Source organism: Epinephelus moara, chromosome 5 (genome assembly GCF_006386435.1).
Source record: "Epinephelus moara isolate mb chromosome 5, YSFRI_EMoa_1.0, whole genome shotgun sequence".
NCBI classification, from domain to species: domain Eukaryota; kingdom Metazoa; phylum Chordata; class Actinopteri; order Perciformes; family Serranidae; genus Epinephelus; species Epinephelus moara.
Genome location: NC_065510.1, coordinates 26,912,074 through 26,936,448, shown reverse-complemented (window position 1 = coordinate 26,936,448; position 24,375 = coordinate 26,912,074). Strand labels below are relative to the sequence as shown.

The following is a 24,375-nucleotide window of genomic DNA, read 5'->3' as shown; positions in this document are numbered from 1 at the left end:
GTGGGGGATTTTGATCTTAAGTTTTATCATGTCAGTGTTCAGTATTATCTTTTCTCTGAAGTATATCATCATGACTGAGCACTTTGCTGTTTTATTTCCGCTGTTTGCTATTCATCATATTTTCAAAACACATCCCGAAAAAAAGGTTTCACGTTATGGGAAAACATGCTCATTTGTTTTCTTGATGAAAGGTAGATGAAATGATTGATCCTGCTGTGAAATGTGAGCGTGGCATCAATCTTCTCATCTGACGCATGGCAAGAAAACAAAAACGGGTATTCCCCAAACTATTTCACAATCTGAACTCATCCAGTGAGGCCTCTGTTACAAAATACCCTTCGAAAAAGGTGCACATCACCCGCCTTGATCCGTTTAAACAGGTGGATAATAAATGTAAGTGATGTGTTAGACTGCTTTTCATTGGTTACACAGTAGCAGTGTGACAAGGATTTCCCCAAATGACTCATGTTGGGTCGTCTTCTATCTTTCTGTGAATTGAAAGCAGTTGTTACAACTGAAGGAAAGTTATTAAGTTAAATTCTGTCCCTTGTTAAATGAATGTATATGATGAACTGTTGCTTCTGAAGCGTACATGCTCTCTCCAGTATCTGGACTGTATGTAGACATGTAATAATAAAAAGGTTTTGGCCTGTAATATTTGAATGTGTGTGTGTGAGAGTTTGTGCTGTTGCACTGTGGGGGGATTTTAAATCGGGTTGTAAGGGACACAGCTTCCATCTTTGACCTCTGACTTTGTTTATGAACTGCTGGGTTCCTGTCTGGAGACCCCCCCCCGTCCCCCCTCCTGCATCTGGAACGCTGAAACAAGAGTCGTCGTCTTATCTGATGGAGCCATACGCAAGGCCCTGGAGAGATAAAGGCAGAACCAAAACATTAGCTGCGTGTGTGTGTGTGTGTGTGTGTGTGTGTGTGTGTGTGTGTGTGTGTGTGTGTCACGGCCTCTCTCCTACTGTGAACTCAGAGATGTCGGACTGTGTGGACCATTGGGAGTGTTTAGACAAAGTCACACACAGTAGTGATTTTGTGGTTATTCTGAGGTTTAACATGCGTCTGAGTGACACCTGCTGGCTGCATGTGGTACTGCAACGAGTAGTTTTGTCTATTAAAAGTCACTGGTGCTTGTCTTGAGCCATTTTTATAGCTAGCTGTAAATTCAGCTGTTGACCTACACACAGACCTGTTATCATGCTCCTTCAGACGTAGGTAATTTAAAGGTGTGACATCTTCGTAAGGGTCCATGGACTGTGTTAAACACCAGGGACAAAGATGGAAATGATATTCAACATCCCTCACATTCACAATACATGAGCTTCATTTTCCATATTTCCTTTTTTTTCACTTTTATTAAAAGGGTCAAGTCAAGATTAAATTAGTCCAGGTAGTCCTCTAACTGTAAAGCACACATGGTGTAACTACCTGCCCTCTTTTCCTGCTGTTTCTGCATTTCAGAAGTAGGTTACCATCACCAGAAATAGCCTGACAAGCATGATTACCTGTGTGAAAAAGCTTTGTATGCTGAGTCATGGTGTGGAGACTTTCTTGACTGAGGCTTTTTGCTCTGTCTGTGAGAGTACAAATGTAAGGTTTTAAAGTCCAGATAGCTGCTGTGATATATGAATGTCTGAGTCAGTGACATTTTGTTTGACTGTACAGCATTTAAACAGAGTGAAGCATGTGTTGTGTGAGGTGCAGCTGACAGCAAATGAAATGTGCTGTTACACTAATATGCCACAAAATCAGCTCTTTTGCAATCAGTGTAGTAGATGCTCTGTGTGTGTGTGTGTGACTTTGTTCTTGTTGTTGGCAATACCAAAAAACTTTAAGAGCAGTCCAGTGTAGTCCATAATGCAGTACATATCTAGAGGTGGAGAATTTGATGCTGGAGGCTGAGATCAACCTGCACACTTCTTACTGTAAATGAGATCTACAGTGTCAGTCTCAAGTTTCACAGATCCACTCTGAGTGTCTTGTTCATGTTTGTACCTTCTGTAGGTGAAATGTTTAGGTGATAGATTTGGTGTTGTGGTTGGATAAATCCAGAGTGATTACACTGAGACGACTATTTTCAGACATCTTGTGTAATTACCGTCTGTCAGTGGAAACAAACATGGTGTTGGCAGTAACCTGAACAACCTGAATTCACATTTTTGTTACTAAACTGACCCTGATTAGATCCAGTGCTGCTGCACACACATACAGTCTGAAACAGTCCTTCCATATTACAGAAGGATGGATGTGCAGTAGTGTGGCTGCTGGGTGATGTAATTGCATGTAAATACCACTAGGTGGAGACAACAGGGCAATTTCTCAGAGTGTGAGGTTCAGTGTAGGTTGGTAAAATATTGTTCACTCCTGATATCACACCTACAACTAAACGAATTATATTTTAAGTATGTCTGATGTTCTTTTATTCACATTTTATATCTCTCCATCAGCTGAGAGTTCATTTGAATGCGTTTCCTTCTGGACTCTGCTTTCATACTTAAAAACTGAACTCTCAATATACCTGAGGTGGGACGAAGTCTTTGTTTTGCAAGTCTCAAGTCTTTGCACTCAAGTCCCAAGTTAAGAAAGGCAAGTCACAAATCAAGACTGATAAGTCCCAAGTCACACACACTTAAAGATTTAAGTCCTGAACAAGCATTAACACGCTCTTCAGCAAATGTAATGCCATTTTGACAACAGAGTAACAATATATTAAATTCACAAAAATCATGGATGCTTTTAAAACTTTGGACTTATTTGTTTAAACAAGTTTAGTCCAACAAGTCCAACTGAACTTAATCATAAAAACGTAGTGCCGACATAGCACTTTCATACAGCACTTTTAACCATTACTACAACAGAATGAATTTTGTATATTCTGTCCTGTCTTGTATTTGATTCATTTCATATATGAAAAATGTCTATGACTTTCTCTTCCCAAATTTGTAAGACATTTTCTACAAAGATAGAACTTGTGACAAAGTTTTTTAAACACACTTAAATTTTTTGGTCTTGGGTGGAAGGTATCAAGTATTTTCAAGTCAAAAGGTTCAAGTCCAAGGGAAGTCACAGGTCATTGCCATTAAAGTTCAACTTGAGTTGCAAGTCTTTTATGATTTTGTCAAGTTGAGTCTAAAGCATTCAAAGTTGTGACTCAAGTCTGACTTGAGTCCAAGTCATGTGGTTGAGTCCACGCTTAGGCTAGAAACTGTATGTATATTTAAATGAATCACAGGACTGAGGCTGAGGACGAATTATTCACAGTCCAGGGGTCCAAAATGCAACTGTAATCAGTCAGACACTTCTTTTCTATCAAAATCTGTTAACACTGCTGATAATAAACATCAGAGAGGTAATTAGCAAACAATAAACTGATAACACATTGTTCTGATTTCCCAACATGATACTTACATCTAACAGCTGCAGTAAAATAAACTGAACCTTAAGACATCACATTAAATGCACTCATCACTGTGAAGACTGAGTCCAGATTAATGGAGGTGTTTCCCTCATTTCATCACCATCAATCATTTCTCTACTTGACATAATTGGTGATGCATAGTTGGGGCAGGCATGATGTCATATTTTCACTACATGATTATCATAGCCAAAGAGTTCACAATAATGATATTATCGTGACATCTATAGAAAATTTGGACAATAATTATAATAATAATGCTATCAGTCGAAATCATCGTCAACTTTGTTAATTATAGGTTTTCTCTCTTTTCCTGGGAAATGAATTACACTCAAAATACGTGTGTAGGGAGGATGAGAGAGAGTCTGTGACCATAAGTGTACCAAATTGTACAAAAAGAGCTATTACACTTAATGCACAGGGAAAAGGTGACCTGCTGGCACTGAAGAAAGGCGACAAAGCAAAAATGGAAATGATTAAAGAGGCCCTGTCTTATTTACACAATATCATCATATGTGTAATATTATCATATCAATATTTCATTTTTAAATATCACCTTTATCGCCTGAATACACTCACTGGCCACTTTATTAGGTACACCTTGCTAGTACCAGGTTGGACCCCTTTTGCCTTCAGAACTGCCTTAATTNTACTTAGGTAGGCTGTGGTGTTTAAACCATGCTCAGTTGGTACTAAGAAAATATCCCCACACCATTACACCACCAGCACCAGCCTGAACCGTTGATACAAGGCAGGATGGATCCATGCTGTCATGTTGTTCACGCCAAATTCTGACCCTACCATCTGAATGTTGCAGCAGAAATCCAGACTCATCAGACCAGGCAATGTTTTTCCAAACTTACATTGTCCAGTTTTGGTGAGCCTGTGTGAACTGTAGCCTCAGTTTCCCGTTGTTAGCTGACAGGAGTGGCACCTGCTGTGGTCTTCTGCTGCTGTAGCCCATCTGCTTCAAGGTTGGACGTGTTGTTGGTTCAGAGATGGTCTTCTGCAGACCTTGGTTGTAATGAGTGGTTATTTAAGTTACTGTTGCCTTTCTATCATCTTGAACCAGTTTGGCCATTCTCCTCTGACCTCTGCCATCAAGGCATTTTCACCCAGAGAACTGCTGCTCACTGGATATCTTCTCTTTTTGGGACCATCCTCTGTAAACCCTAGAGATGGTTGTGTAAAAACCTCACTGACCTGGGCGACGTCCAAGCCAGGATTCAACTGTTTCTTTCTAATCTTTCAGTTGACATTTGTTATTGTGTATCCCCTTGGCTTTTCAGGTGCACTCAGCTTCAATAAAACACTGACAATGACGTCAATAAAGAGATGAACACCAAGTGGACGCCTCTGTCCATTCACTCATTGAAAAGAACCCGCAGTCTTGATCAGTACGTTAAAGTTGCTTTAATTTCTTTTTTTAAAACATTTATTCCAGGCTGAATGATATCATTACCACAGTTTTGACATGTACATCATTAATATCTTAGTTAACCATCAGAAAATAAAAACAGCCATAGAAAACATTGTTTGTCTGTCACATCTGGACGGAGCTGTAATTGAAGTCCTGTAAATACCACATGAACACACAAACACTGCTGACTCTTCAACATGACCACAGATCTTTTTTTTTTTTATCCCATCAAGACAGACTGTACCAGGCCGTTTAAAACCAAAACAGCTTCGCACAGGAATTCAAATACAACTTTCAGTCAGGTGCGCAGACTACACTGGAATAGTTTTATTAAAACATTGCAAGACAGAGAGTCATTCACCATTAATAAGAGAGGAAAAACGCTGCTCTTGCCTTTATTCTCCTACAAAACAGCTAGCTATTATTTTATCTTTAAAGTTTGATTTTTACAAGACAGAGAAAAATAAAAAAAAAACATGTTGTGATATGAAGAGTGTTGTAAGAGTTTAAAAACATTATGAAAGGCCATTAATCAGTGACTAGTCCCACAGATCTTAACACTGTTTGCATTTATGGTGCAAAAAACACTGTAAAGTACTAGACCATAGGTAGCATTGTTACCATAACATGGACATTTTCTTTCTAGTAAAATCACACATGTAAGATTGTCTCGCTAATACGAGAAGTGGTCATTGATTAATAATAAAATTATTAAAATGCTGTACAGTGATGGTGGTTGAAAGATGTTTGGATGTTAGGGCTCTGCTCACTCAGCTAATAATCACTAGATTCCAGGTTTCTCTGAAATGCGCTTTCTATCTACTACATCACCCATAATGCAAATGGTTGTCAGTGTGATGTCACAGCTGTGGGAGGGCGTGCAGTTATTACAGCTCTAGATGTGAATGTAAACAGGACAAAAGTAGGGAGGGATGGATTTTTGTAACAAACTGTGTTTTGTGTGTGTGTGTGTGTGTGTGTGTGTGTATTGAGTATGTATGTCTGTACAGCATGTGTATGTGTGTGTGTTTCGATGCGTGTGTATGAGGGCATGCGCGGCGTCTGTGTAGAAATGACTCAGGCTAGATAGGCTGGCCCTTGCTTGATGCCAGTCAGACACACAGTACATCACTGTACTTACACACAGTAACACTGAGATAGAGCAATAGCCAATCACGCTGCAGTGATGTCACACACACGGGTTCACGAATACAGTTTTTATACACTGTACAGAGAGTTTAGGAGCGGGAGGGAAAACCACTGGCAGTGTCCCAGGCAGTGTGTATCACTTCTCCGTCTCGCAAAGTCACCTTGAAGAGAATTTGTGCTTGTGGGTAAAAGAAAAGTTAAAGAAAAACAGACTCACTACTGGTGGCTAAAGGTCGCTCCAAGGTCACCAGTTGACAAAATAAAAGCAAAGGAAGAACAGAACAGTAAAGAATAAGAAACAGAATACTACTTGGTCACAGTATCACATCCTGAATTTAAGCTTTAAAAATAAAAAAAACACCCACTTTCCTTCATTTTGTAACACTTTTACGTAACATTATTTATCAGGGAAATTACCTTTTCAGGATTCGGGACACAACTTCCATTCAGTAATAACGGACAGCTGTTTTATTTTTACTGCTTTTTATATTCCTGATCACATCCCTGAATAAAAACAAAACATTTAAGTAAAAAAAACAAAAATTCCGTCCCCCCTCGGTCCTCATCATCTCCTGGGACTCTGACTGGCTTCCATAGCACCTGGCAAATGTGTAGTCGCAGTTTTCAGTGAGTCTTAATCGATTTCTGCCCATTGTTTTCCTTTTTCAAGTGTCTTTTCCGTTCCCTTTGCGTTTACAGTCACAGGGAAAACATTCAACGTGAGTTTTTTTTTTCCCTTTTTTGAGACACATGGAGGCAGCAGAAGAGGAGGACAGAATCAGGCATCCCTCATATTCAGAGTTTTTTGGCACAGGTTGAGCCTTCTATATGTCCCTTGTGTCTCGCTCCAATTCCCAAAATTCAAATCAGCTATTCCACAACAGGATTCCTGGCTCGTGTTCAAACTGCATTAATCGACACGTGTACTGTATGTGCACGTAAACCAACACGAGAGAGAGAGAGAGAGAGAGAGAGAGAGAGAGAGAGAGATGTGGACACACTTTTCGAGCTCACAATTCAAGTCTTAGTTAGACGACAATGTTAAGCTAAAGAGGATGTGGTGGTACTGTTTCTATCTAAACATGGCTTTCTGATTCACTGGCTTAGTATTTATACAGATGCGTCCGCCTACTTATGTGTGTGTGTGTGTGTGTGTGTGTATGTGTGTGTATGTGAGATACAGCAAAAATTTCCATGATAAACACGCAGCACACCACATTACCAGTAATGATTCAACAGTCTACTTCTCATGAAATCAGAGTAAAGCACATGTTTACTATTTACAGGTCTGTACAGCGTGTGTGTGTGCTTGTGTGTGTGCTTGTGTTTGTGTGTATGTGTGTGTGTGTGTGTGTGTGTGTGCACTTGTCTGTGTGTGACTGTATGGTCTGAATGTTTCAGTGTCAGGGGATTGAGTGGTGGTGAGAGCTGTCTCCACTGGAGGGCGGCGTACGGAAACCAGCGGAGGGAGAGAGGATTGAAAAGCAGAAGAGGAAACTGTAGACAGAGCCAAGGCGCTTTAGTTGCTGTGCATTGTGGGTATGAGGGCTACTCCATCACAGCAATGGTGAAACAAGCAGCTTGGGGTGTGTGTGTGTCCAGTAAGATGAGGAGTAGAAGTCGTGATCTACCGGGATGGGCTTCGGCTTTTGGATGACTGTGGATGAGAAGTAGAGGTTGACCTTCAAAGTGCAGTCCTTTGCTGAGGTGCTCGGTTGATGAGTTCTGACGTGCTGTGTTGTTTCTGGTGAACCGGTTAGTGTAGGTGAAATTCAGTGGACCTTGAAAAACCTGGGGTCCTGTTGGTGCTTTAAACAGCTCTGGTTGAGCTCTGGTGAACACTGAGATGTCGTTATTGGCTGTGAAAACTGGATTCAGGCAGTACTGGGATGGACTGGTGCGGTTCTGGTCTCTAGTGGACTGAGGACTGTGGTCGGGCAGCGGGGTGAGGCCGGCTAGCCGGGTCCAGTTGGTCGTTGGGAACGGAGCGTCGGTTCTGGTCCGGTCGGTTGGTGGCTAGGTACTTTGCTCTCATACTGGAGGTGTACTGGAGAGACGGAGGACAGCAAGGAACACAGGAGAGAGGGGGTGTGGAGGAGGAGTGAAGAGAAGTGGGTGACAGAGGGAAATATGTCGGGAGAGGAAGAGACAATTAGAAGCACGAGGGAAGATCACATAAAGACAACAAGAGAAGGGAAAACATGCATGTATTACAATTAAGCCTTATTTACAGTGGAGAAGTAGAAACAGTTTAACAGTTAAATTATGTACATTGGATCAGGCAATGTAAATGGTTGTAAGTGATAGATAGATAGATAGATAGATAGATAGATAGATAGATAGATAGATAGATAGATAGATAGATAGGATGACGACGTGAGGCAAACAAACACAAACAGTTACAGCAGAAATACTTTGACCAGTCATTTGGACAGCCGGGGGTTTGATTACAATCAGTCATTCATCATATAACAGCTGATTAGGTCTGGATGATGTTATTGTAAATTAGCAGATGTGGTTCATTTTGTCAGTGGTTTGTAGTTAGTGCTCTAGTTCTGATGTAGCAGGTTAGCCTGGTATGAGTTAGTGGTCTCTCGTTGAGCAGCTAGCTAGTTACTGTTGGAGGATCTCTGGTTTCCACATCACTGCAGATCACTGATGATGGGCGAGCACTCTGGACAGCAGCCCGGGGGTCGACAGCCCTGCCTAAGAGTGATGAATCGTGGCCATTTTGGCGGCCGCTACGGTTCAACAGTGGAGGTGGGAGACGTGTGCTCCTGTTACTGTTTAATGGTGAAGGGTGAGGGGGCACAGAAACAGAGGACACATACACCTCGACAAGAAAATGCACACATAGACACACTGTGGGAACAGGGGGGGAGGGGGGAGCAGGAAGTTTAGAGGTTTGGGCTCAAAATTTTTCATCTTCACTGCAGAGTACGGCCAGTTGACATGGAGCAAGGAATGTATCCTAAGAGAATACATATTGCTAGATTTGTGGGTTAAAATTTGTCAGTCCACAGTATTGTAGCCCCAAATGTACACAGTTGATACTGCATGGTACAACATCCACAACTACAGGCCCAGCAGCACCTTGTCAAAGCCAGAATAATCAACCTGTTTGTGGCAAATAGTTACAAAAAGAGGTGCAATTCAGACACCTGCAAGACTGGCAGAATTATGTCTTTTGGTTTTGAAGAAAAAAGTTTATGCATTACAGTTCTAAATATTTAAAAAATCCCTCAAAGCTGATCATCTGTTGTTACATGGTCTACAAGTTCTCCTCACATGGAATTGACAGCCACAGTGAAACCAACCAGACTTTTTACATCAGAAATAGAGGACAACTTTGTGTCTAACATGACCCAACAATTATATCAAAAGAGACAGGCCTCTCTTTTGATGCAGGTGCAAATCCTACTAACAATAGGCTTCTTTTCAAACGTCCAGTTATCCCAGGCTGCCAAAATGACCTTCATAGAGGCGATCCATGATCACGGTCTAGTTTGAGCACAGAGGACACTTGCAGTGGTGTAGGGATAGGGGACTACCTTCCAATATCCACACTAGCATGTTATAAAAACATCAGACGTAAGATACAAGTACATTTGTCAACACCGTGCTTCCTTCGTTACATTCTAAAATTACAAAATGCCATCTCTGTGGGCTCTGCGGTTTTGGTTATTTCCCAGCTGCACAGTGGGTATTGGAAGATAGTGGAGGGAGAGTGTGTTCTAGAAAGTGTGCACTTACAGAGGGTGGAGGGGACTCCCTGCCAATCAGGGGGGTGTTCTCACACCGAGGGTTCTGAAAGTTTGCGTTCTGGCTCCTGCATTATAGAATAAGAGGTTACTGCATGTGGTCACCCTGCCACTGTTCAGCTCAGTTGCTGAGCTGTTGATCTGTTGTCCATCTGTGGTCTGCGACTTAATGACTCTCTGACAAATGGCCTCAGTAATAATTACAAGTCAGGGCCTTAAGCTGAAGCTTGGTACCATATAGCCAGGGGTTAAACACCTCTGCCACAGTCCAACATAGTTAACATTCTTTCTTAACAATGCACAAAAGACAAACATGTAGTCTCACAATGGGACACAGGCTCAGTAAAACAGTACTTCTATCAGGGTGTGTGCCCACAGGAAACAAGTCTTAGGCATTAACTGAAATATAGAAGTAAATTATGGCAGTGTGTAACTATAAAGGAATTTTCAAAAAAGTAGACTTTTAAACATATTTGGTCATCAAGCTTCAAGTGTCCCTTGCAAGCTCAAAGCCACATAAAGGCTATTTTCTTGATTTCTGTTATTTTAACAACACAACTGATCACTGATGTTAACAGTCACACAGCTACATACCTCAGGTAGGTATTTTAAGTGTCTGAAAACGTAAAGGCACATAGTTCAACTTACAGTATGAACGCAAAGACATACCTAGAGGATATGACTAAAGTTTCCACAAGGAAAATAAATCACAATTAGCTTACACAGTCCAAAGTTTTTAAACTAAAACTGTATTTTTACCCAGGTAGCTTGATATAAAAACATGTATAAATCATTGTTCAGTATTTACAGCTCTGTTTAAGATAAAATGTGAGATCTTTAACTTTAAGGACAAATAAGGGGTTTTCTATGTTTTGGTCCATTAACTAGAAATGTATAGTTTATATTACTGCCAAATCATTTTCCAAAGTATACATCCACTGTGAAATACTGAAATGATTTCCTAGGATTAAGTGAAAATGGTCTTTTGGCCGTTGGTAGTCTGGCAGCTGACTCTTGTTCTTAAATGTCAGATTCCACAAGCACGACAAAGAAAAAATATCTGCTCACAACTGTATAATCATGCAATCATAGCTTAACTTTGGCTTAAAAGCAAATATTACCAAATATGCCATTCAGTGCAGGAGATTACCTATCTCAGGCAAGCGAGTCTGAAACCATTTTGGTATGAAACCAAACTGACTACCTGGCTACATGTTAGGGAATAAATCACTCTAAAACCCTGCTGTATCCTGTAGAATATAATCATCAGTACTGTTAAGCATACAGGCTTTGTTAATGGCCCAAATCATGGAAAACATGGTCCTTTAATGGTCCAGAAAACTCAAAATGCCACATAACTTTCAGAATACAGGTACTGTCTATTTATTGCTGCAGTTACAGTTCTTTCCTTGGCAGCAAACAGCACATAGTACTTGATTGGCTCACAGCTAAAATAGTAGCAAGCAGTAGCAGACTAAAGATGTATATGCTTATTTCTCTTCTTTGTTGTATTCAGAGCAAGCAGTCCTGTGGCAAACTGTAACATGTAGCAAGCAGGGTAAAAGTATTAACTTATACTACTGCGAGTGAATTCTCTTTTAAAAGGGTTTTTGCTAACATTATGGACTGAAACAGGCAGGCTGGCTGATACAGCAAGCAGCGTTTTTTTTTCTGTCATCAAAGGGAAAGCTAGTGAAGGATTTTGACTTACTGAGTGAAATATTGCTGACACTGTGTCACGAGGGACATGCGAGCCATACAAAGCAAAAAAAAAACTAGCTATTCTAACTCACAGTATCACAGGCAGTGAGCGTTGCTATGCTGCTAGTCTGGGTCACGAGGGGGCAAGCATCAGCTACTTATGGCAGGCAGTGTATTGATCCTGCTAGCCTCTAGCTAGCGGTAGGTGCTAACTCACATGTATTCAGTGACGGGGGCATTGCTGACAGTGTGGGCTGTAGCGGGCAGGCTAGCTTCGCTACCGTAGCTGGAGCCACAGCTGTAGAGACTGGGCATGTGAACGCGGTACAGGTTATCGTGCACACCGCCCCGTGAGGCACCCGACTCGTCCTCTCCGTCTTCCTCATCCGTCCTTCAATTGGTCAGGGTAAGGGCAGGGCACGAGAGGGCATGATGGATAGGAGGGGAAAAGGTAGAGGGGAGGGAGATCCGAGAGAGACAACAGAGTGTAAACAAGTGGTTGAAGAGGAGGTTAGGAGAGGGGAAGGTGTACTTGTACTATGTGGAGTCCCCTGATACAAAAGACTGGGTAAGGCCATGCCTTCAGCACCAAAGCAGCTGAACAAGAAGAAAAGGAACATGGGCAGCATTCATCTACAAACAGGTCCACTACAAGTACAGCGAGGTCTCTAGTGTTACTACACAGCCCAGAGTGGACCCATGAAGCTGTTTTTTGTTGCTGTGTGTGGTTACGTAATATTAAACTGTATGATGATAGTAGATTCCTCAATACTTTCAAAGTTCTCTTAATACGTAGAAACATGCAGTCATTTTCTTCATGCAGACATCCTCTACTGACATAGAGGATTCGGTCCTGATAGTTACTGTCCATTTCAAAGTGTCTGAGCGGAGTCAAATTTCAAAGATCCATTTTCTTCAAATTACTTCATGCATCACTAAGTGCTCCATGAAACTTAAAGCAAAAACGTCAGGAAAAAAGGAGATAACATGGCTGGTTTGGGCAAACCATTTTCAGACATAAAATGGTCAAAAATGTAAAACGGCCAGCAACGTAACAGAATGAGGCATCAAATAAGATATGTGCTGATTTGGAAGTTGGATCTCTGGCTACAGAAATGTACTGGCTTCTAAGATGTATGGGTCAACCACAAAATACATGTACATGTGCATATGTAGAGTCTGTTAAAGACTATTTTTTTCATCTTCCTTCTTGTTTTTGGGAAGTCTATACCAGCTGTCAACATACTAACAGGGTCACATCAGTGAAGAGGGAGGGAGCTGTATAAAGAACATTTTTTGCAGGGCACAAAAGTAGTCACTGCATTGACTGGCCACCAGATGGAGGTGTTTCACTCAGGCAACCAAAAAAGAGCTAAGCTGTGCAGCCCATCAAACAGACTCAGCAGTTGCAGCACAGTCAGCCTAATATGCAACCAACCCCATGAGCAGTTGTTCTTGCTGAATTCGGGGACATTAGGGATTATTGTTTTATACCTGCTGGGCCATGCATTAGCATTGCTGGTAATTCACACCCAACAAACAAGCGTAAAACACCACTACTGTGGCACAGCGGTGTTTCATACTTCAAACCGTTCACCAGAGTGAAACCCATCACCGCATGAAATAGTCTAGAGCTTTTTGCACTGATTTTTACCAAATAATTATTTGCTTGAATGCTATTTAAACAGGCTGTTTTATCGGACCATAGGGTCGTTTAATTTCCTCGATATCCACCATCATTCGCTGAAGCCCAAAGCATTTCCAAATCAGGACAGGGAGAGAGGAGGAAGGGACGGAACAGAAGGAGGAAGTGGGGCACGGACAAAAAAATAAAAAATAACGTGGTGATACACAATCTAACACAACACTGGTGCTCCAAGTCCACAGCGGAGAAAAGAAAATGAGAGATAAGTACAAACATGGAAACAAACAATCAGCCAGACTGGCGGTGCTAACGGCAAACAATAAAATAAACAAAACTTGCAGAGAAAACTGGATGGATGCAAAGACAGGCAGGAAGACGTACGGAAGGATAAAACAGCTCAGGAGGCAAAAACACTTAAAGAATGACATGCATGGGCACCATATATTCTTTATGGGTCTTTCCACTGTTTTCAGGTCATAAGATGAGTTTAGTTCAACAATTAAGAGAGGTTAGAGCTAGTAACGTGTTAGCTGTTAGTGTACAGATTAACTGAGGAGAGATTTAGCGATGCAAATGCTTGTGCATGTCTTGTGTGTGTTGGTGAGAGAGACTGTATGTGTGTGTGTTACCTCTTGCCAGGCCAGGTGTGTGGCACACTGCACACAATGGAGGAGAACATCAGAGCAGTGACAAAAGAGAAAAGAACCAGGTAGATGAGACCCTCCACCCCGTCATAACACAGCCCAGTCAATGCCTGAACGTAGTCCTACACAGAGAGGAAGAGGAGTCAGTTGTTAAGAAAGTGTGGATTTAAGGAGTTCTCTCCTCTAACACAACACACACACTGACTCACCATGTGTAGGCTGCGACAGTCGACCAGAGCAGTCAGCTGGTGAAGACCAACCTCAGTGGAATTCAACACAAGCTGGATTTGGTCGAGACTCCCCTGGACACAAGAAGCAAGGGTTACACATGCACGTTCACATATAGATATCCGCCTTCATGTGAATCCTCACACACCACATAAACCCGTGGTGCTTTTGTAACCATTTTCATGACACGTTCCCACTAACGCAAATCCACTCATCCGTGAAAATAAAGACCTACAGATCATTGCACACACAAGCGCACACACACCTTGGTGTTGGCATAATCACGTGTTGCTGATCTCAGTAGCTCTGCCACATCATCCTGCATCTCCACCAATGCTTTGTGACTCCCTGACAGCCTCTAAAAAACATACAGAGAAACGCAAACAAAAAACACACACAAAATGCATCTTTTGGTTGTTTTACAGGTTTAAGCAGGTGAATCGCCTGAAATAAAAGAAGCAAACAGAATGCATTCTATAAAAATCTAAAATTCAAAAGACAAGAGGGTGGAGTTACCTGCTGGAAGGGGTTAATTTGTCCAGAGTTGCACCTCAGGTAATACTGCAGGATATCTGGGAATGAACCAATAGATACACATCGATAAAAAGATAATACAGACACTTAAAATTAAATTTCCTACAACTTGAGGCAAGTTAGACTTCAGACGTTTTTAGTACCACTTGAAATTGAAATACAGTTTTACAATAACCAAAACTGAAGAACAAAAAACATAAACCACATCAATTATGTAGGGTTGGGAAAATTTTTGCACATAGTGTTTACTGTAACCGTTTACTGTTTGGTTAAATAGCCAATTTTTGTTGAATTTGCACCTCCCTGTGTCGTCCGCAGTAAGGTAACAGCTAGCTACTGTAGCAGACAGAGTGAATCCTCCGCTCTGAGCATCTCAACCAATAAAATACGAGTGTTGTTGGCTCCACTATCCTAATCTGTGTGGTGTTAATGTGAGAGGCATTTAGTAAATTATTTAAGAAAAATAGATGTTACCATTTATTTTAAGATTTTACAATGCGACGTCAGGAAAAAAAAAGCAATTTAAATAAATCCAACTTCCCATATCTTAGCATTTTAAGTACTTTGAAAGATTGCCTTGAGTCTTTTTAATACCAGTTAAGGCCTAGTTTTTATATTAATGAATTCAGTGCCTTTTAAGACTTTTTAAGGATCTGCAGGAACCCTGTAAAACTTACAGTTTAATGAACAAAAGGCAAACACTATCACTGTATGTATCAAGACTTTCTGAAACCAGAATCTCTATGGATGCTTGTTAGCAGTATTACTCGGGCATAATGCTGTGTGTGTGTTTGTGTGCCTGCGTATTATATGTGTGTGTTACAGAGGCAACATCTGTGCTCTACAGAGCGGAAACAACTGACAGACAACAGAACTCATTAGATGAGTGCAAAGAGGGAAGTGAGGGAGGGAGAGGAAGAAAGGGAGCAATTGAGAGGTAAAGAGGGATATAAAAGGATGAAGAGAGAGAACAAATCAGATAATGATCCTAAGCGAAAAAGCCAAAATGTGCTCTGAATATGCTTTTTTTTTTTTTTTTTTTCACATTTGGGACAGGCGGGAGGAAGAGAGCGATGCAGGATTGCTGATGCATTGCAGTCAGCAGAGAGAGAGTAAGAGCTTTTAGATACCAGAGTGTCAGTCAAACACAACCCCCTTGGATACACACATAAACACACACACTTATGTCTTAAAATAGAAGCAACTTGTCAGGGTGAGATCCAACCGTCAGTGTGAAAGCTGAAGTCAATTCAAGATGCTTCTGCTTATTTGTCAAACTACAGTATCTGCCTGTGAGCAGTCAATTGATGGTTGACCAATCGACTATTCCTTCCTCCATTATGTTCCAGCATCGTATTGAACAACACCTATGTAGAGTGTCTCTGAGTACCCTGAGAAGCACTCTATAAGTAACACACATCATTATTATTATTACTTCTAATCATACATTATGAAATGTGTTGTCTTTCCAAAGCAGTGGAGAGCTTAAATCATTCCCAGTGTTCATAAGTATGTGCAGTTGTGAAATGGGAATGGTACACAGAAGCTTTGAGCTTTTTCTTAAGAAAATCAATCAAAATTATCTAAATAAAACAACATGAGAAGTAAAATGTGCCTTTGGTTGAACTGCCAACATCAATTGGATATATTTAACATATGACAGGTCTGTATTTTTAATTCACAGGCCTAAAAGGTTTGGAAACGCTGTGTCTTGGCATAAAACCCTTACTGCTACCAGTTTACTGGCTCTGTGTTCTTTTCTCTGCATACCTTGGTTGATGACAGCATTTTCCTTGGTTACCCTGGTAATGTAGGTATCCGGGGAAACGCAGAAGTCGCTGGCTGACTGTAAGAGGGTAAGCACACATGACACATCAGGCTACAGTACCATCCACACTGAACATACTCGCTCGAGCAGTGGGAAAAAGATTACATCATTGCAGAGCCAGAGAGCTCGGCAATGTTGCCATGGTTACACTTACAGCAGCGACAGCCAGTTCCAGGCCGAGAGACCCCCAGCTGATTATCAGAGTCAAAACCCCCAGCAGACACACTCTGAAGGACACGAAAATACATATTTTTTAAGTCAAGATTCAGCTTACCAACGTGACATGCGTTACACAGTTATAACACACACAGATTCACAGTCTAGAAAGGGATTCGCATCGTCCAATAGGAGCAACTTTTGGGGTATGATGTAAGTAACTCACCCAATCAGAGTGCCTCTTGAGTTGCGTATCAGGCCGAAGAGCACCAGGAGACAAATAAGTACATCAAACAGCAGCAGGCCAAGATACCCCAACCACCTGTAAACAGATTTACCACAGTGTTTAATACTAACAGAGGATATGCCATGACAACACTTTCAACATGCTAGCTACACAGAAACAAAACACATCAGCCACAGCGCAGACAGTGGTAGTCTTTTGGGACTGAGCTAATAAATCCTTTTAAGGAATACGTCACCCACAAAATTAGAATTTGTATATCAGTCATTTACCCTGCATTACATTGAAATTGTGGAGAAAATGTTTTTTCTACATGCCACAAAGAATCCAAAAATGGAGAAATTTCAACAGCAAAACTATATCAAAACATCTGTTTTTAAGCTCTCACACAACTCGTGCAGTATAATCCACGTCTCATTTATCCAGTTGTATGCTCAGTACTTCCAAAACACATGTATTTTTTGTTTAAACCTTACTATTTAAAACACTTACCCATAAGGAGTCTCAGGCATGAACAAGTAGCGCGCCTGGGCAAGCACGTGTGTTTGAACTCAATGGAATGGTCAATGGAATGTACAGGCAGAGATCAAACTTACTCGCTTGCCCGGACGCGCTACTGATATGCGTAAGTGTTACAAACAGCAACAAGGTTTTGGCAAAAATGCATGTGTTTGGAAAGTACTGAGCACACGACTGGATAAATGAGATTTGGATTATACTGTACGAGTTGTGTGAGAGTTTGTAAACAGATGTTGTGATTTAGTTTTGCTGTCGTTAAACACGGCCCCCTCTAGGCATGCCAGAAAAACAAGGCTTTCTTCACTAATATAAGGTAACATGGGGTGAGTGAGTGATATATAAATGATCAATTTGTGGGTGAAGTGTTCCTTTAACCTACACCATGTAGGACACTTCCCATATACCAGGGTCACAGTCAGATCACTAGCTAGTTTTTGTTGAAGGTTTTAGACTCAGAATCAAAAGGTTATCAAGGAAAAGTGGCGATTAGTTTATTATCTGGGCTTTCTAGTGTTTCAGCATTGATGCCATGATTGGTCAACACCTTAATGTTCGGGTCAGAGTGATTCATTTTAATGATTTTAACTTACACCCTCCAGCTATTCTGAAAGGATTATCTACCAAAACTCTTGCATAATACTGTATGTAGTGTACTGTAAAAACATCATATTATAAGTTGGTTGAATTCCCTCCAAACAGCTTAGCTTAAACAAGCAAATACTTTTGCATTACAAAACACATAACATTACTTGTTAGAACCAACCTGTAAAAATCGAAAGCCTCCGTCTTGCGGGCCAAGTCCTCCAGGGAAATGTCAGTATTGGACCAGAAGGGAACATCCACCATCAGCCTTACCAGCTCGTCCAGCTGTCCCTGCAGTTTTTGGACGATGGACACGTAGTCTGTCTGCTCCTGGAAAGCTGTCTCCAACTGGACCAAGCTCTCCTCCACTGTCTGGTTTAAGGCTAGGGCACTTTCTGACACCTGGACGTTCACAGGAAAGAGAATTAACCTTGAAAGTGCCACAAATCATTTTTTTTTTTAATTGTATTGTAAAAGAAAAGTTTAAGGACACAACAGGTAACTCACCAGTTTCTCCACCCCAGATATAGTGCGGTTGGCATGACGGAGGGAGTATGCCAAACGATTGGCTCCATCACTCGACTCCCCATTTCCGTAGAATCCTACAGCAATGCCAGCGCTGGGGGGCAGAAAACGGAAAGTGCCAAGTGTTAACACAATGACTAATTCAGCCATCGGATGGCATCAAAGTAATCAATATGGATGAATGAGTCCAATAATATATTTTTTTTCCTTTTCTCACAGTGATACACACACAAGCACACACACAACAAAGCAGCAGCAAAGACAGTTAAAGGGGAACTACGCCCATTTTCAAAATTACTACATGTCGTTCCTGTGGTCTAAGACAGTCAGACAGTCTATAAATATTGGTAAAAATGAACAACTCTCTCACAAATACAAAACCTAGAATGCTAAAACACAAATTTGTGATGTCATAGGGTAGACAGTAAGTCTGGAGCTGCTCCACAGACAATAAATGGTAAAAGCCAGGGGAATGTTCTGCGTATATGGGCACATGTTCTGTTCCAGATCTGAGAACATTACAGTAGATTAAGACTATTCAAGTTTGAAAAAGAAAACAAACATTCTGTGCATCTACAAAATTAGGCTCCCATTCATTGTCTATGGAGCAGCTGCAGATTAGGCTTGGGTGTTGTTACTGTATTTCGGTATACCAGGGTATTAAGAAATCCCAATGGTATGATTTTCACTACCTTCAAAAATACAGACCCTCATCTTACTATTAACTTTATACTGGAGAGGCTGTAATGAGGATGTTTTGCAGGTAGTGCACATCACGCAACACAGGGGGTCAGGCTGGTGCAACAGGCAGCTGAGCTGACAAGAAGGTTAAAAGACTGTTAACAGCCAGACAACACCGACCCGCACCATGTTCTTATTTTCAGATCTACTTCACCCAAACCAGAGTTTGTGATTGTTGGAACGATGAACTAACTAACTAAACTGCGAATCAGACTAACCAAGACAGTTTTTGTGAGCTTTACACTGTTTCTGCCGAGTTTGAATAAAGTGTGTTTTTCCTGTGAGTTACGAGGCAATTAAGCTTGGAGTAGTTTGGTGAAAGAGAGAAACTTGAATTCAGAAGGTGCATGGATGTATTGCTCTGTTTTAAAAGCAAAATAGGTGTAAGAATATTACCTTTCTTGACATTTTGTGAGTGTGTTGTGTATTTATTAGACTGAAAATAGTAAGAGAGCTTGCATAAAGTAAGCCTCTGCAACGCGAGGGTGGGGGGAGTAGCACCACACATTGATACCATCATGTACCATATACCCTGGTAAAATTCCAGGAGGATATAAAGGTAAGACTTAAAGGGTCCGTCTCAATACTCACACTTCCCCTCAAAACTGGCCCTAGCCCTTGTTTTTGCACGTTCCCGTGAAGGACTAGGGTGTCGCAAACTTTAGGGAAGTGCTTTTCAGCCCTTAAAACCCCCACCTAATTTGAAGGGCCATGCGATGCATACTTATGAACCCATCTCAACTGAGGGGAAGACTGAATTTCCCAGGATGCATTGCAAAACTATCCAGCCAGGCAAGTTTTCCAGGAAGATGGCAGCCTCCATGAGAAAGCCATCGCACATTTGTAAGTACTATTTTCGCAAATAAGCATGCAAAAATTCCAAATTATGTTGGAATGTGTTATGTTTCTGCATATGCATTGTTATCTGTAAGCGTTGAGTTAGAATATGAATGCTTGAAAGTTGCTAATTCACGATGACATGAATATCTACAGAGTTCTCCGTGTAAGAAGCCTAAATCGACAATACACATGACGTAGGTGAACATGTCTGTTACGCTAATTTGCATGAAGTGGCATCCCAATTTGTAGGTTTAATTCCCTACCCCTCAACACTACCCCTTCATCATTGAGGGGAATCTATCTGGCGAGTGCACTTGAAACCAAGGGGTAAGGTTAAGGGAAGAGAATTGGGATTGGCCCTTATACCCTATGACATCACAAGTTTGAGACTTACTTCTCTGGTTTCAGGCTTTGAGAGAGAGTACCTCATGTTCACAAATATTTATTTCACTTTTCTATTTTATTTCATACTCATTTCACCTTTTCTAAGCCAATCGGAATTCTTAATTTAGGTGGTGTTCCCCCTTAAGTTATTAAGTGCAGTTCCCCTTTTAACCAGTAACAGGCGGCGCTGAGCTCCTTGCTTCGGTGTCACCCTCCGGCCTCCAGCAGGCACAGGACTACCAGGAATGATTCACACACACACACACACACACACACACACACACACACACACTCAGAGTCTACACAATAATTGGGTCACCAGACCGCACATAATATGATCCTTCTGCAGCTTTGCATCCACATTCACACATGACACATGCTACAATATCTGAGGTTCGGGGCCTCAACACCCTTTCTTCCAAACTCTTGTACTCCTTAACCATGTTCACACCACAACCAACCCCTCGCCCACCCAACACCACCAGCACCACCACCATCACCCCCAATACAATCTTCTTTACACTCTCTATTTCTTCACATCTAAGCCTCCCTCCCCACTCAGCCCCTCCTCACCATGCTCCTATTTTCTCACTCACCCTGCAAAGCTCTTGTAGCCCCCTCTTCTGTCTTTGTGTACTGTATGAGTGCATGTGCGCATGTGTGTGTATGACTGCACTCTTTGTATTGATGATGTCTCTGTCTGCACACTAACAACAGACAGATTTGTAGAGGGATATTTATGGCCATTGTTAAGGCAATTCATTCTAGCCCATTAGATCTTGAGTAGCCCCGCGTTACAGCTGGTTTACACACACACGCCATTGTTTAGGTGTGTGTGGGTGTGTTTCGGAGCTTTACGACGGACTTTATGTGTACATGTGACATAAAACAACAAATACAGAGGGAAATGGACTTGACAAGAGGACAGAATAAAGATGAATAAAGGCGTGGAGGCATACTAATGTGCTGGAATATAAATATCTTCTCTGTTTTCTGTCCATTCCTCATCCATCCCTGCCTCCCACCATCTTACTCCATCCTCCATGTCATCTCAGTTTTAACAGTAAATCATCTCCCTCCACTCCTGTTGGCTCATCCTCTTCTTTCTTCTTGCCTGCCACAGCTTTCTCTCCCTACTTCACATCATCCCTCCTTTCTGTCCTCCTCTCTCTATGAGTTTCATCTCACTGGTTTAATACCTGCTGCTCCTATCAGGGGGATTTCATGACTTTATTAACCAACAGCTTAGGATATGAGATATGAAAGGGACAGGGGGCAGTAAGGCAAAGGTTCATAAGTCAAATGACTGACAGCACACATTGTCCAGCTTAGCACTGATTAAAAACAGCTCCCACATAGAAAAACACACATAGATCACTACGACATCATTTTTCCTTTGAGAAGCAGCAACCTGTTCTGAATGATGCTAACTAAAGAAGACTGAGCGCCGCTTGAGTCTCTACTTCAGTCCATTTTCAGGTGAAACGGACTGACATCGCAACGCTAAAAATGCTTTGCTCTACCTAAATGAGCACACTAAAATGCACTCAGCTGGAGCTCAGTAGTCGAGAGAGTAAATGTTGTATTCAGTCAGAATTGGGTCCATGGTGAGTTCAAGTCCACACCACATTGATTCATCTGAATCCAAAATAAAAGCATCCAATTAGTGGTAGAGCTAAATGACATGTCTTATTTCCTACTCAGTACTTCAGCGCATTCAGAGTACACAAACTAACTAACTAACTAACACTTAACCCCACTACTGACTACATACAAGTGACAAAATGTTATCAGCAGTTAGACGAGGGTGGCATACTAATGATTATCTTTAGGGATGCACCAATCTGTTCTGAATTGGGGCCCATACTGACTTTAACTAGCACGTCAGGTATCAGTCATTTCATAGCCTATCCACATCAAAGTTAAAATCCCTTATGTTTTTACGATATCAAACACTGTTTTCAATACTAAGTATGGCTGATATTTATTCACAGTTAATGAATGCATTTAAATTCTGTGATAACATCTCTGTTTAGTAGCCTTGATCATTACTGGCGATGTTCACAGTTCCCATGCCGGATTTAAATTCCCTACCTGCACCACCAGTAACCATGGGTGTTCACAAATCAACCAGGACCAAAATCTTGAGAATTATAACTTCCAATACTCTCTTTTTCATTGTAGTCACCTCACTTAACAATGATTACAATGAGCTACAATGAGCAGTGTGACATACAGTTTTTAAATTTGGGGAAAATGAACACTGGTTGAGGTATCAGAATAAGTACTGGGAGACAAAAAGTTGAATTGATGTATCCCTAATTGGTTTCGTTAGTATGTAATCTCTATCATTTTTTAAAGCAGAAATAGAAAAGTTTTTTCCTTTAATGTAACATTATGAAGTAAATGTTGACTGTACAATGTAATGGCTGTAGAATAATGACACCATCTGCATTTAGATGGTGGGTTCCTTGGGTTCCTTATAAGCCTCACTTTCACTGTGCAATTTTGTCTGCCACCGGATAGGATCTACTAAGAAAATAAAGGGTGGATTTACAGCACACAGGAAGTGCATCAACCACTGCACAGTCAAAACAGAAGAATGGCAGTGCTTTTGTTTCCTGCAGTAGATACTGATAGCTATTCCAAGTTACTTCAGAGTACCCGTGTAAGTTCTTTCACATAGTGCTGTAACATGACAAGTCACAAAACTGCCTATAAAAGGTGACAACAATCTAAAACCCAAATATGTTCAATTTATTCCTGAGAAACTGGAACTGGGATTTTTTTTTATTAATATTAATAATTAAAACTTTTGATTAATTTTCCATTGATGAACTAATCCATTAATTGAAAATCCTTTTTTCAGCACACATACTGACAACAGTAAACAGTAAACAACCCAGTAAGATACAGTTTCTGTCTAAACACACTGCACCTGCACACAAATGGAGGAAGTCCACATGTGGTTGGTGTGGTGCCAAAAATAAAGTATGATGTCATATTAAATTGTGGACAAAGAATCGAATGAGCACACCCGCAAGCACACACACATACACTCTCTCTCTCTGTCTCTCTCACACACACACACGTGCAGATCCATATCAAATATTCAATACGAAATATTATAGCTAATCATAAAATATTAAAAGCTGCAAAAAACAGGCTTCAGCACTGAGTCACGCGAACACACACACACACACAGACATAGCTCCCCCTGACTGTATAATTCATTTCTCGTCTCTGCATCAAATCTGCTTCTGTCTCCATGGCAACCTTTCTAGGCCAGGGAGAAGGCCGATCAGAGAGAAATAATAAATAACGGAGGGAGACTAACAGAGATGAAGAAAAGGGGAAGAGAGGGTGAAAATGTCTGGAGAGGGAAAACAAAGAAGTGATGAGGGAGTAAATGAAAGAGGAATGGTTTGTATGTTTGTGTGGGCGGAGAAGAGCACAGTCCACGCAGCCCAGTATTTGTGGTCAAAATACACTCCGGCTTGTTACCGGGTCGATTAGGTGAAAGATCTCTGAGTGTACACAGCCCTCAGAGTCAGATAAACACTAACAGTGGAGTGTAACCACCTGGCTGGCTCCCAGTCGCACCACATGGGCTCTCTTGCTTAAACAAGACTGAGTGGACTTGATTGGTGCAATGTAGGTAAATTTACAGTCATTACAGTATGTGCAGTGCATATGGCTGCTGCCCAGTGAAAACCTTGTATCTTCAAAATGTTGGCTTTGCAAAAAGAGAGAAAAGCAGCCCTGTTTTCTGCTGGATACAAATACATTTTTGACATTATCAAACAGTCTTTAAAGGGTTTCCTCAGACTACCCTCCCTTCTGTTCAGTATCCCTTATTTTCCCCAAAACTCACACATAAACACATCCCTCTTTTACTGAACTAAAAATTAGCAATTCCACACAACTGCAAAACACAGTTTACTATACGTCAGGCAGACTAGTTTTGTATATATTAAAATGTTGAGTAAGTTTTAAGCAAGTCTTTGAAATTTCTGCAAAATAAAACATTACAGGATTGCACAAATAAGT

General features: G+C 41.2%; 1 protein-coding gene across 3 annotated transcripts in view; it reads right to left on the bottom strand.

The window, feature by feature from the left end:
* Positions 1-4,824: 4,824 nt before the first annotated feature.
* Positions 4,825-24,375, bottom strand: part of ttyh3b (tweety family member 3b) — a 30,860-nt gene continuing 11,309 nt past the window's right edge. For all 3 annotated transcript variants that reach the window (XM_050044328.1, XM_050044329.1, XM_050044330.1), the window contains exons 4-15: positions 18,343-18,454; positions 18,017-18,237; positions 16,717-16,812; positions 16,489-16,561; positions 16,277-16,352; positions 14,489-14,544; positions 14,238-14,330; positions 13,954-14,046; positions 13,730-13,866; positions 11,673-11,846; positions 9,747-9,822; positions 4,825-8,040 (exon numbers count right to left, since the gene is read on the bottom strand). In XM_050044328.1, coding sequence (XP_049900285.1) covers positions 7,906-8,040; positions 9,747-9,822; positions 11,673-11,846; positions 13,730-13,866; positions 13,954-14,046; positions 14,238-14,330; positions 14,489-14,544; positions 16,277-16,352; positions 16,489-16,561; positions 16,717-16,812; positions 18,017-18,237; positions 18,343-18,454 — 1,342 coding nt within the window. In that variant the 3' untranslated portion in view covers positions 4,825-7,905. The remainder of the gene's footprint in view (positions 8,041-9,746; positions 9,823-11,672; positions 11,847-13,729; positions 13,867-13,953; positions 14,047-14,237; positions 14,331-14,488; positions 14,545-16,276; positions 16,353-16,488; positions 16,562-16,716; positions 16,813-18,016; positions 18,238-18,342; positions 18,455-24,375) is intronic.